The sequence below is a fragment of the Schistocerca americana genome, chromosome 7 (assembly GCF_021461395.2).
Source record: "Schistocerca americana isolate TAMUIC-IGC-003095 chromosome 7, iqSchAmer2.1, whole genome shotgun sequence".
Classification (NCBI taxonomy): domain Eukaryota; kingdom Metazoa; phylum Arthropoda; class Insecta; order Orthoptera; family Acrididae; genus Schistocerca; species Schistocerca americana.
Window position 1 is genome coordinate 471489349 of NC_060125.1, and position 14179 is coordinate 471503527.

At 45.3% G+C, this 14179-nt stretch overlaps 1 protein-coding gene across 1 annotated transcript in view; it reads left to right on the top strand.

The window, feature by feature from the left end:
• The window catches only part of LOC124623023, a 199862-nt gene that overhangs the window by 77770 nt on the left and 107913 nt on the right, over positions 1 to 14179 (top strand). Inside the window, exon 3 of the mRNA XM_047148813.1 lies at positions 2031 to 2103. Within this exon, the coding sequence (XP_047004769.1) occupies positions 2031 to 2103 (73 nt within the window). The remainder of the gene's footprint in view (positions 1 to 2030; positions 2104 to 14179) is intronic.

Consider the following 14179-nt stretch of genomic DNA (forward strand, 5'->3'; position numbering starts at 1 on the left):
TGGCACAGCAATTTGAGCAACTGTGCAGTTTATCCTGGCACGCCTCCCTCCTTGATCGAAATTGTGCCATTTCATTTGTATAAGTATCTGCACCTGGACTGCAGCCTGTATCCCCCATTTGCGTTCGACGCTGAGGCGCTATTCGAGAACATAGAGGGCCCTGGCAATTCTGTTCGTGCGTAAGGGGGAATTTAAAGTAGACTGTGGCGGCAGTAAGAATTTGGATCGAGGAGCAAGGCATGCTAGGGTAATCCGGATAGTTACGTAAATTGCCGTGCCAAAGTGGCTAACGCACCTGCCTAGTAAGCAGGAAACCGGGGTTCAATTCCCAGCGTTGGTAAAAATTTTCACTCATACACGAAACCTTTAGTACAAGACATCAAAAGCATTTTCTCTGGTGTTTTGGCAGCTATATACACTTTCGATTTGGCAGTGTATATATGGAGTCATACGAAGAAAATATTTGTGACCACATGTTTCGTACGACGTCCAGAGTCGACGAAAAGTGTTGGTTTGTTACTCATTACAAACAAAATGTTTTTACGGTGGAAATTTATGGCCCCATTAGATGGAACGTTTGTAGAATGATCTGTTGTGCTCTTCAGCTTGACAGGGAAAGTTATCTAGGAAGAATAACCTGTGTGTTGTGTATTAAACTGGGGACCTAGAAACGATGGAGAGGCATCGTCCTGCTGTGGCCGTCAGTGGTTTACAACCCCACAACAGGCCACAGTAGTCCACGCACCCTACCGCCGCCCCACAACGAACACAGGGTTATTGTGCGGTTCGGCCCCCACAGTGGACCCCCTCCTTCCCCCCCCCCCCCCTCAGGAATGTCTCATACCAGACGAGTGTAACCCCAAATGTTTGCGTGATAGAGTAAGTATGGTGCACGCATATGTGGAGACAGTGTTTGTGCAGCAAACACCAACACAGTGTAACTGAGGCGGAATAAGGGGAACCAGATGGTAAACCGCCTTAAAAACCATCCACAGGCTGGCAGGCACACCGGACCTCGACACTAATCCGCCGGGCGGACTCATACCAGGGACCGGCATGCCTTCCCGTTCGGGAAGCAGCGCATTAGACCGCACGGGTAGCCGGGCAGGCTAGAATAACCAATACTCCAGCAGCGATTGAATAGCGCTGCTGCAAGGCAGTGGCGACAGACCAGACAGAGCGGTGCAGTCTGGTACACGTGGAGGGCGAGTCGGGCAAGAAATGTGTGGCTAATAAGTTTCAGAGGACACTACATGTGGCTGCTTCTTTAACCTCAGAGCACAGTACAATACGGAAGACATTTTCATGTTTGTTATTGTGGTCTTCACTTGGAAGACTGGACTGATACACTCCCTGCATTAGTCTATTCTATACAGGACTCTGCTTCTCAGTATGGTTACTGCAAGCTACAGCCACTTCAACCTGCTTGCTGTATTCAGACCTTGGTCACGCTCTGCAGTTTTAGCCTCTCACACTTTCCTCCATTACCAAATTGACCACTGCTTGATGCAGCAGGATTTGTTCTGTCGACCTATCCTTTCTTTAAATCAAGTTGTGCCACAAATTTGTTTTTCCCCAGTTTGACTGAGTGCCCTTCATTAGTCATATGATGCATCCAACATTCTTCCATAATGCCGCTTTCCAAACGCCTCAATTCTCTTCTTGTCTGAATTTTTTCGACCATATTTCACTTTCGTCCAAAGCTACACTCTACACGAATACCTTTAGAGATAGTAGTACAGGACTCGGCTGTATTAGTACTTTGGCTAGGTGGCTCGCTCTCTATAAGTGTGAACGTTACCGATAACGACAAAGGACACCGAAAGATCGTTAAACATTTGATCAACACACCTGCATGACCGAAACGTGGTAAGGAATAATTGTTCAGGCTGGCTCCATCCTCACACTGCAAAAAACGAAGTAGCGAGTATCTGCCGAAACACACGAGAAAATGCACCCGACGACTCTTAGATGAGACACCTGATACGTGAATGTCGTTGGTTGTGACGCAGTGATCCATCTTCCCGCAGGCAGGCAGCCTCTGGGAGATCATGGACGCCACCTGGATGATCTCGGTCGGCCACCCTACGGAATTCGGTGAAGGTAAGCAACAACGCTTTCTTTAAATAAATTCAGTCTTCGGGAGTACTGAAAGAACCACCTTAATACTAAAAATTCGCCCTTTAAAAAAACAGCAAGTACAGTCTCTATGCCTCAGTGAAAAGTGAGGAAATTTCACAAATTCCTTATCTTCGACAAAGGAAATGCACTTCATATTCTCATGGGATGACCAGAAGATTTTGTTTAAATAAGTGAACTATTGTCATGGGAGAAGCGATACGCTCGTCTCATTGTAGAACTGTTGGGCCGTTACTGTCGGATGCTCATTAATCATTGGAACAATTTATTTGTTTCATGAGAATGCTGTAAACTGTAGAGTTATTACACAGGGCGGTCAGAAACAGGCTGAATAGTTTATCAGGATGTTGCAGGGTTGCTTGCGCTGAGAATAACTGTTAAGGAAAAAATCAAACAGTTGCGCCGTTTCCGAGTTAATTAGCAATGAAGTTCGCCAATCAGGACGGTGTGCATGCAAATTCAAGAGCGACTCCCCCCCCCCCCCCCACCACCACCACCAGATACAGTTAGTTTTTCTCATAACGTAGATCATAAAGCACGAGACTGCTCAGCCTTTCGCATGCTACCGTCTCATGCTCAATGTTTGTGTAGCTCTCTTGTTTGTTTTTAGGAAACCAAATGACAAATATGTTTGGCGACACCGTCTCTGACTGGTTGCTTGAAACTGTGCGTGCAACGATTTGATTGGCTAGGTCAAAACGTGGCGCATTATTTTCTTGAAAAATGCCCTGCCGTCGGGAAACATGATCCTCATGAAAGGGTGTAGGTGGTCTGCAACCACTGTGCGATACTCCTTTGCCGTCATGATACCTTTCACGAGCTGCACTGGACCGACGAATGCCCACGTGAATGTTCCCCAGGGCATAATGGAGCCACTTCCAGCTTGTCTCTGTCTCGCAGTACAGATGTCAAGGAGCTGTTTCCGTGGAAGACGACAGATTCGTGCTCTCCCATCAGTATCACAAACAAGGTAGACGGTCAGTAATTAAAACTTCCGGGCTAAGAGGCCGTGGTCCAATAGTAGAAATACTTCTCCCTGACGTTTCGTTGCCAGCTGCGGGCAACATCATCTGAGGTGAGTCTACGACTGGCTGCTAGGCCGTGGAGGTCCTGTTTATATAGAGCGCGTAGAGGGCGCCACCACTCGTCACGTGTTGACAACAGTAAAACTATCTCTGGCTGGCGTCATTACTCTCGATCGAAGGTAATCGATTGTCACATCTTTGGTACAGAGTCGATCGCCATATCTTATCTAGCTTCAAGCCTTCTTCTTTCCTGTTAAAATTATTGTGGTGTTTAAAAATCTCTACAGCCTCTCTATACATACGTGCATAATAATGCGATGTCTTAAATATTAGCAACGGCTGGACTTAGAGGGCTACTCAAGAGCTGGCTAGACATCTTGCCACCTTGTTACAACCGTTCATTGGAAAAACTGATCATCATATTAAAAACTCTATGCACTTCATCGAAAAATTGAAGGAGATTACCGTCAGCCCCAGTGATATTCTTGTCAGCTTTGATGTGGTGTCTCTGTTCACCATGGTTCCTGTCAACGAAGCTCTTGCTTGCATATCTGACATATTTCCGACTGATATAGTAGCTTTGTTTAGACATTGCCTTTCCACGACTTATTTTCAGTATAATAATGAGTTCTATGAACAAATTAATGGAGTGGCAATGGGTAGCCCTCTAAGTCCAGCCGTTGCTAATATTTTTATGGAATTTTTTGAACAGCAAGCACTTCAGTCAGCCAGAAAAAGGCCTTTGAAGTGGTATCGGTATGTGGACGACACTTTTGTCGTATGGAATCACGGTGAAGAAGAACTGAACCGTTTTTTGAAGCATTTGAATAGCATCAATTCAAAAATACAATTTACTATGGAGACAGAAAGTAATGGACAGACAAATTTTTTGGACGTCTCAGTAATTAAACGAGCAGATGGGACTCTGGGTCACAAAGTCTACAGAAAAGATACGCATACCGATCGTTATCTTCATAAGCATTCAAACCATCATCCCAGGCAGAAGAGAGGCATCATCAAGACATTGGTGGACAGGGCTAATAAAATCTGTGAGCCAGCTTATTTGCAAGAGGAACTAAACCACTTGCGAACCGCTTTCCAGAAAAATGGGTACGCTGACAAGGAGATAGATAGAGCACTCCATCCCAGAAGAAAAATGTCCGAAAACGTGCAACAACAACAACCATCGGTGGGGAAAGTTTTTCTTCCATTCATCCACAATATTACGGACCGTATCGGGAAAGTGCTGGCCAAGTTCAGAGTTGATACAATCTTCAGACCCACCAAGAAAATTAGTGAATGCTTAAGATCGGCGAAAGATGCACGACACCCTTTAGCTACTCCTGGTGTCTATAAGATTCCCTGTAGTTGTGGGAAGGTTTACATTGGAACCACGAAAAGAAGTATCAATACTCGCCTAACTGAACATAAAAGGAACTGTCGACTGGGGCACACGGACAAATCGGCTGTAGCGGAGCATGTTTTTGAAACGGGTGACCATGAAATTAAATTTAGTGAGACGAGCTTGCTAGCTAAGACATCGCATTATTATGCACGTATGTATAGAGAGGCTGTAGAGATTTTTAAACACCACAATAATTTTAACAGGAAAGAAGAAGGCTTGAAGCTAGATAAGATATGGCGATCGACTCTGTACCAAAGATGTGACAATCGATTACCTTCGATCGAGAGTAATGACGCCAGCCAGAGATAGTTTTACTGTTGTCAACACGTGACGAGTGGTGGCGCCCTCTACGCGCTCTATATAAACAGGACCTCCACGGCCTAGCAGCCAGTCGTAGACTCACCTCAGATGATGTTGCCCGCAGCTGGCAACGAAACGTCAGGGAGAAGTATTTCTACTATTGGACCACGGCCTCTTAGCCCGGAAGTTTTAATTACTGAAGACGCCGGCCGTGAAAGCCTACACGCTATGATAAGGTAGACGGTATTGGCATTCATCACACCATGCAACGCCAAGTCACTACGCCAACGTCCAGTGCCGATGGTCACGTGCTCATTTCAGTCGTAGTTTCCGAAGTCGTGGTGTACAACATTGGCATACGCATGAATCTTCGGCTGCAGAGGCCCATCCTTAGAAGTGTTGGGTGCACTATGTGTGAAGACACACTTGTACTCAGCCCAGCATTAAAGCCTGATGTTAGTTTCGCCACCTGTCCCATTCTGTCAATGTGCCCAGCCTAAGACGTCCGACATCTCTAATGAGGGATGGACGCCCAACCAAACGACGACTGGATGTCGCTTCCCCTTGATTTCGGATCATGTTTAAGACACTCACCACAGCACTCTTCGAACACCGAACAAGTCTTGAAGTTTCCGAAATGCTCATGCCGAGCCTGTGGGCCATCACAGACTGCCCTCAGTCAAACTCAGTCTGATCGCATCTTCCCCATTCCACACACGGACAGCACGCTAACTGATACTACATTCATGCTCATAAATTAAGGATAATGCTGATACATGGGGAAACAACGCTCTGGTCGGCGGTTTGCGGGTTTAAATCACCTCGGGGTCATCCATGTGGTGCATTTGACCTGCGGTCCTCACACGGTGTCGTTGGCAGCAGTCCCTCATAAGCAGAGGTGTGTTGGTGCATGTCAGAGTATGGTGCAGCGAGTAAGTGTGCAGACGTTTTCAGACATGCTAATGGTGACTGTGTGTTGGAAATGGCTCAAAGAACACACATTGATGACGTTATGAGGGGTAGAACACTAGGGCGACTAGTGCTGGTCTAACACAGCAGGTCGAAGCGCGGGCCCTCCGTGTGCCACAAAGTGTGATCTCAAGATTATGGCAGCGATTCCAGCAGACAGGAAACGTGCCAGGAAACGTGCCCAGGCGCTACAGTACGGGATGTCCACAGTGTACAACACCACAAAAAGGACCGATATCTCACCATCAGCGGCCGCAGACGGCCACGGAGTATCGCAGGTAGCCTTGCTCGGGATCTTACCGCAGTCACTGGAACAGTTGTCTCAAGACACACAGTCTACAGACGACTGAACAGACAAGGTTTATTCGCCTGGAGACCTGCAAGGTGCATTCCACTGATCCCTGGTCACAGGAGAGCCCATAAATCCTGGTGTCAAGAACACAGTACATGGTCACTGGAACAGTGGTCCAAGGTTATGTTCACAGACGAGTCCAGGTATAGTCTGAACAGTGATTCTCGCCGGGTTTTCATCTGGTGTGAACCAGGAACCAGATACCAACCCCTTAATGTCCTTGAAAGGGACCTGTATGGAGGTCGTGGTTAGATGATGTGGGGTGGGATTATGATTGGTGCACGTACACCCCTGCATGTCTTTGACAGAGGAACTGTAACATCAGGTGTATCGGGATGTCATTTTTCTCCAGTATGTCCGCCTTTTCAGGGGTGCAGTGGGTCCCACCTTCCTCCTGATGGATGATAATGCACGGCCCCACTGAGCTGCCATCGTGGAGGAGTACCTTGAAATAGAAGATACCAGGCGAATGGAGTGGCGTGCCTGTCCTGCAGACCTAAACCCCATCGAGCACGTCTGGGATGCTCTCGGTCGACGTATCGCTGCACGTCTTCAAACCACTAGGACACTTAAGGAGCTCCGACATGCACTGGTGCAAGTATGGGAGGCTATACCCCAACAGCTGCTCGACCACCTAATCCAGAGTATGCCAACTCGTTGTGCGGCCTGTGTATGTGTGCATGGTGATCATACCACATATTGATGTCAGGGTACATGCGCAGGAAACAGTAGCATTTTGTGGAACATGTGTTTCGGGGCAGTTTTCTCAACTTATCACCAATACCGTTGACTTACAGATCTGTGTCGTGTATGTTCCCTATGTGCCTATGCTATTAGCGCCAGTTTCGTGTAGTGCCACGTTGTGTGGCACCACATTCTGCAATTGTTCTTAATTTATGAGCATGAATGTACATTCAGCGTGCATGTCTCTGACTAGTCATTCCTTGCCAGGTGACGCTTCTACCGCCTGGACGGGTTTATATCGATTGTAGGTCGATGGTCATAATGTTCTGGCTGATCAGTGTACATCCTCGCTCAGTTCCTATACAGTTCACTGCATCCGGCTTCTAGGTGAGTCCAGTAAGACACTTATCGCATACATAAACAAAGCGATTGAAATTATAGGTATGCGCCGCAATTGTCCTTAATTTATGAGCATGAATGTACATTCAGCGTGCATGTCTCTGACTAGTCATTCCTTGCCAGGTGACGCTTCTACCGCCTGGATGGGTTTATATCGATTGTAGGTCGATGGTCATAATGTTCTGGCTGATCAGTGTACATCCTCGCTCAGTTCCTATACAGTTCACTGCATCCGGCTTCTAGGTGCGTCCAGTAAGACACTTATCGCATACATAAACAAAGCGATTGAAATTATAGGTATGCGCCGGCCGGAGTGGCCGAGCGGTTCTAGGCGCTACAGTCTGGAACCGCGCGACCGCTATGGTCGCAGGTTTGAATCCTGCCTCGGGCATGGATGTGTGTGATGTCCTTAGGTTAGTTAGGTTTAAGTAGTTCTACGTTCTAGGGGACTGATGACCTCAGAAGTTAAGTCCTATAGTGCTGAGAGCCATTTTGATAGGTATGCAACATACCTAATGTACAGATAACACTGTTACCAAGACCAAGACTACTAGGAAAACTGCCGTAGTCTGTTTTTACTTACGACAGCCTACAGTAGTTTTACAGCTCTAGACAACGCATTCTACTGTAGGGAATGGCACTACGATTCCTTCAGCGGCTTTAAGTACTTGGAGTCCGGCTCTTTTGTTTCTGAATGCCTTATGATAAGGCGTTATCGTTAGAAAGTCGCATAGCTATGCGGAAAAAAAATGAAGGGGAAGAAAGATTGGGGTTTAAACTTTCGTCGGCGATGGTGCACAAGCTCGTATAGGATAAGCATAGGGATTGAAATTGCTAGTGCCCTTTGTAAGGAATCCATGAATTCTTAATTTTGAGTAATTGCTTGTTTACTCATGCAGCTCACGAGTACGTACAGATATCCATTGTCGATGTCTAAGCACCGAGAGTGCTGTATCAGAGAAGTTGGTTTTGGTCTTCTGGTAGGTGTGGCCCAATGGTAGTAGCTGAGTGTTCGCTTTCACCGTAAACAGGACCTCAACAATAGCTGTCATTGCAGTGAGCGGGAAAGAGATTCGTGTGAATATTATAAGAATGAATACTGCGGCAGCCTTCGCGTCTACCTCGCCGGTCAGCCCTGACTGCAGGGTATCTCGGATTGCATTGTTGTATATAGATATAGCGTTTTCCCCGCTGCTGCTCCCTTCGACACAGATACTGAACACACTTCCTCCTCCCTCTCTCTCTTTCCTTATCTTCCTCCTTCTGCCTGTCCACCTCATCCTCCCACCTCTGCCTGCCTCCCCCCTCACTCTGTCTTCCTCTTCATCACCTCATCGTCTTCTTTTGGTCCGTCTCCTCCCACATTTCTTGATCATATCTTCCTTTCCCTCCCTCTACCCACATCCTCCTCCCCGCTCTCTCTATCCATCTTCACCTCCGCTCTTTCTTTTCCACCTGGCCACTACCCCTCTACACTTTCCACGTGCCTCAGGCATCTCCCTCCCATATACAGGTCACCATGAACAGCAGACCAATACTACTCCAGCAAAACATGTCTGTCACGTAGGTCTGAGTACATGGAAAGATCCGAAAAACCGTTTCTTGCTCCCTGTAAAGCAGGTTGATTTGGCAGGCCAATATTTTTCTAACAAGCCTTTTGAGCAGGGCAGCTTATACACCAGAGGCTTGGAGAGACACTTTTTTGCCGTGTCTCCACTCTTACTGGAGCTAGGAGGTTATAAACTCCACAGTACTGATATTCGTGAGACCTGCTGTTTCTGTGCCAAACGTAACTGAAACTGATAAAGTGGATTTGGAGGAGATCCCTGATATTCGAATTTACACTTGTGTTTCTGTTTTATATGTGTAACAGACACACATACAGAAACGTGTGACAATTGGTATTTCATTTTGGCCTGTGTCGAGTTTAACTGTCTTTAGTTTGTAAGACATAGGCGTAACTGGCTCATATTTATGATTAAGAACAATACGTTCGTCTATGTTAAAATGCAACAGTGAGTTTGACAAATACGGTAATCCAAATAAATCCAGTAATAGTCTGGCCACGAGAAAAAGATTGAAATACCAAGTAAAGGGTAACATCCTAGGCGTTGGAGTATGGACAGAAGTGGTAGGGAAGCTAGAACATCTGAAAAGGGAAATTCAAAGGCCCATTCCAGATACGGTAGAGGTCAAGGAAATTAAATTGAAGAAGATAAGGATTTCTGGTCAAACAAGTATAGGTTCATACCAACAGCACCATAAAATGGTGTAATGGGAGGAGAATTCATCGGGAATAGGAAGGCAGGGAAGAGAGTCACTTATTGTGAACAATTTAGTAATACAATTATTCTCATCAGTACTGGCAACAGACAACACCACCAACAATAGTTCGGGTATAGATCCCGACTTCACAAGCAGAAGATAGAGAAATCGTATGAGGACATTGAACAGGTAACTCAGTATGTAAAGGGAGATGAAAATTTAATATTCATGAACGATTGGATGGCTGTAGTAAGGTATGGAATAGAAGAAAGAGTTATGGGAGAATATGGGCTCGGTAATAGAAATGAGATGGAGAAGAGCTGATTAACTTCTACACTAAATTTCACCTAGTGACAGCGGATACTGTTCAAAGATCACAAGAGAAGGTGGTATACCCAAAACGTCCTGGAGACATGAGAAGATTCCAGCTGCGTTAGATCAGGGCAAGAGAGAGACTCCGCAATCAGATAATGGATTGTAAAGCAAGTACAGGAGCAGATATAAATTCTGATCACAACATGATTTAGTAACGATGAAGTGCAGGCTGAGGTTTAAGGGAAACGTTCAGAAGAATCATTGTGGTAAGAGTGGGATGCTGAACGATTGAGGAATTAAGATGTGCTTGCAAACTTTTCTAAGGGTGTAGATACTGCAATAATGAATACCACAGTAGGTGGTTCAGTTGAAGCGGAATGGACATGCTAAAATGTGTAAAAATGGCTCTGAGCACTATGGGACTTAACTTTGAAGGTCATAAGTCCCCTAGAAGTTAGAACTACTTAAACCTAACTAACCTAAGGACATCACACACATCCATGCCCGAGGCAGAATTCGAACCTGCGACCGTAGCGGTCGCGCACTTCCAGACTGTAGCGCCTAGAACCGCTCGGCCACCCTGGCCGGCTAAAATGTGTAACCACAGAAGTGAGACAGAAAAATATAGGTACAAAGAAGGTATCTGGTAAGAAACACTACCTAACAAAAGTAATGCTTAAATTGATTGACTAAACAATAAGGTGCTAAAATGTTATTAGAGGGACAAAAATACAGCAGTACAAATCACTTGGGAATTAAATTTTTGGGAAGTTTATGGAAGTTAAAGCTGTCTAAAAAGTTTTCTTTCCTACTTTATGCCAGTAGACCACACTTTATGATCATTCAAATGAGTGACGACACACGGCCAAGGGAGCAAACTGTGATCGTCGCAAGAAGCCTAACTGTCTCTGACCTCTCCTCCACATCGATAGCTGGGCTGGGAAGGGAGCCCGAATCACTGTTGGATACTGGAAAATAGTTGCAGGAAAAATGTGAAGGTATCGAAAAATAAATGGTCATCGGAAGGACAGGTTCAGCCTATAGAAAATCCGAAGCAATTTTCGGTGAAATATAAAACAACGACATCAACAGTAAAAGTGCAGAGAAAAGAGAGGATAGATGGAAACTGTACACTGAAGGCCTTGACAACTAGCAACTGACTGATGATGTGATAAAGGTAGAAATGGGAATCGGTGTGGAAGACAAATGGGTTCCAGTATTAGAGTCAGATTTTAAGACAGCACTGGAAGACGTGAGATCAAATAAGACGGAAGGGACTGATAACATTCCATCGAAATTTATAAAATCATTGGGGAAGTGACGACCAAACTGCTGTTTCATTTGGTTTGTAGGATTATGAGAATGGAGATTTATCGCCACACTTTCGGAAAAACCTCATCCACACATTTCCGAAGATAGCAAGGGTGGAGGCAAGTGTAAAAACTATCGTACAATCAGCTTAACAGCTCATACAACAACGCTGTTGACAAGAATAATATACAGAAGGGTGGAAAATAAAACAGAGGATCTCTTAGATGACGAGCAGTTTGGCTTTAGGAGCGGTAAAGACAGCAGAGAGCAGTTGCGACGTTGCGGCTGATAATAGAACCAAAACTAAAGAAAAATCAAGACACTTTAATAGGATTTATCGATCTCGCAAAATCATTCGACAATGTAAAATAGTGCAAAATATTCGAAATTCTCAATAAAATAGGTGTAAACTATAGGGAAAGACGATTAATAACAATATGCACAAAAACGAAGACGGAGCGCTGAGAATGGAGAACAAAGAACTAAGTGCTCCGATCGGAAAGAGTGTAAGATGGGAATTTAGCCTCTCACAACTACTGTCGAATCTATATATCGATGAGGCAATGACGGATACAAAAAGAAAGGTTCAAGAGTGGGATAAAAATTCAGGGTGAAAGTATATCAATGATAAAATTCGCTGATGAGACTGCAACCCTCAGTAAAAGTGCAGAAGAATTGCAGGATCTATTGAATGGAATGAACACTTTAATGAGCATACGCTATGGAATGACAGTGAATTGAAGAAAGACGAGAGTGATCAGAAATAGCAGAAATGAGAATACCGAGAAACTTGACATCAGAATTGGGGATCAAGAAGTGGATGAAGTTAAGCAATTCTGCTAGCTAGGCAACAAAATAAGTCGTAACGGACGGAGCAAGGAGGACATAAAAAGCAGAGTAGCACTGGCAAAAAGGGCATTCCTGGAAGAGAGAATTCTACTGGTATCAAACATAGGCTTTAATTTCAGGAAGAAATGCCTCCGAATGTACGTTTGGAGCCCAGCATTGTACTGTAGTGAAACGTGGACTGTGGGAAAAACATAACAGAAGAGAGTCGACGCATTTGAGATGTGGTGCTACGGAAGAACGCTGAAACTTTGATGAATTGATAAAGTAAGAAATGAGGTAGTTCTCCGCATAATCGGTGAGGAGAGGAACATGTGGGAAACGTCGAAGAAAAGAATCGATAAGCTGGTAGGACATGTGTTAAGACATAAGGAAACAAGTACCATGGTACTAGCGGAAACCATGGAGGATGAAAACTGTTGACAGAGATTGGAATGTATCCAACAAATCACAGAGGACGTTGGGGGTAAGCCCCACTCTGAAAGGAAGATGTTGACACAGAAGAGGAGGTCTTGGTAGGCTGCATCAAACAATTCGTAAGACTGATGACACACACAAAAAAAAATCTCTGACATCTCCCTTGCCGTACCGATCGTCCTTGTCTACTAACGAGAATCATGAATTAACTTTCGGCAGCTTTCTTTTGCTAACTATCAGCATAGCAAAACCAGTAGGGAGTGACACGCCTTTCGTAGAGACCACCCCGACGCCGGCCGTAACCAGTTTAGAAGACCAATGCATGCTTGGACAAAGGGAGAACTGGCCCAACGACTCTCCAAAACGAGTCGGGTGTGTTAACTACTGTTCCTTTGTGTTCATCATCTGGGATGTAAATGTTTAAAGTGTGACAGCAGTGGCCTTCTATCGAGCGGAAACTGGAAGCAATGGGATCGCGTGGCACGTGAGCGATAGCGTGTGCAGGGTTACGAATGTTCGCGTAACCTGGCTGACGTTGAAGCAAGTGGTACTTTGGCTTCGTTGAGGGCGGTGCTGGGGGAAGAATGTTCGTCTACGGACTTGCGAAACATTTATATAATCGGCTTTGCAGCTCTTATCGAGCTTGTGAGATAGTATTCAGTGGGGACGCTAAACGTATACAGATAAATGCAACAAGCATAGTTCACCTGAAATAATGATGCTTCTGAAAGACTGAACTATATACACTGATGATCCGGAAGTTTGTTGCTAGGTTTGTGGAGGTATGTGGCGTTAGATGTCTATGCACAGATTTACATCTACGAGGGCAGTTCAATAAGTAATGCAACACATTTTTTTTCTCGGCCAATTTTGGTTGAAAAAACCGGAAATTTCTTGTGGAATATTTTCAAACATTCCCGCTTCGTCTCGTATAGTTTCATTGATTTCCGACAGGTGGCAGGGCTGTACGGAGCTGTTAAAATGGCGTCTGTAACGGATGTGCGTTGCAAACAACGGGCAGTGATCGAGTTTCTTTTGGCGGAAAACCAGAGCATCTCAGATATTCATAGGCGCTTGCAGAATGTCTACGGTGATCTGGCAGTGGACAAAAGCACGGTGAGTCGTTGGGCAAAGCGCGTGTCATCATCGCCACAAGATCAAGCAAGACTGTCTGATCTCACGCGTGCGGGCTGGCCGTGCACAGCTGTGACTCCTGCAATGGCGGAGCGTGCGAACACACTCGTTCGAGATGATCGACGGATCACCATCAAACAACTGAGTGCTCAACTTGACATCTCTGTTGGTAGTGCTGTTACAATTGTTCACCAGTTGGGATATTCAAAGGTTTGTTCCCGCACACAAGTCTTCGCACCCGAGAGGAGCTCACAAAACTTCAGTGGACTGTTCTTCCTCATGCACCCTACAGCCCCGATCTCGCACCGTCGGATTTCCATATGTTTGGCCCAATGAAGGACGCAATCCGTGGGAGGCACTACGCGGATGATGAAGAAGTTATTGATGCAGTACGACGTTGGCTCAGGCATACAGGCCCTCATTTCAAGGTGGCGTAAGGCCATAGCATTGAATGGAGATTACGTTGAAAAATAGTGTTGTGTAGCTAAAAGATTGGGGAATAACCTGGTGTACTTCAATGCTGAATAAAACAACCCTTGTTTCAGAAAAAAAAAGTGTTGCATTACTTATTGAACTGTATATCTACTTCTACATGGTTACTCTGCAATTCAGACTTAA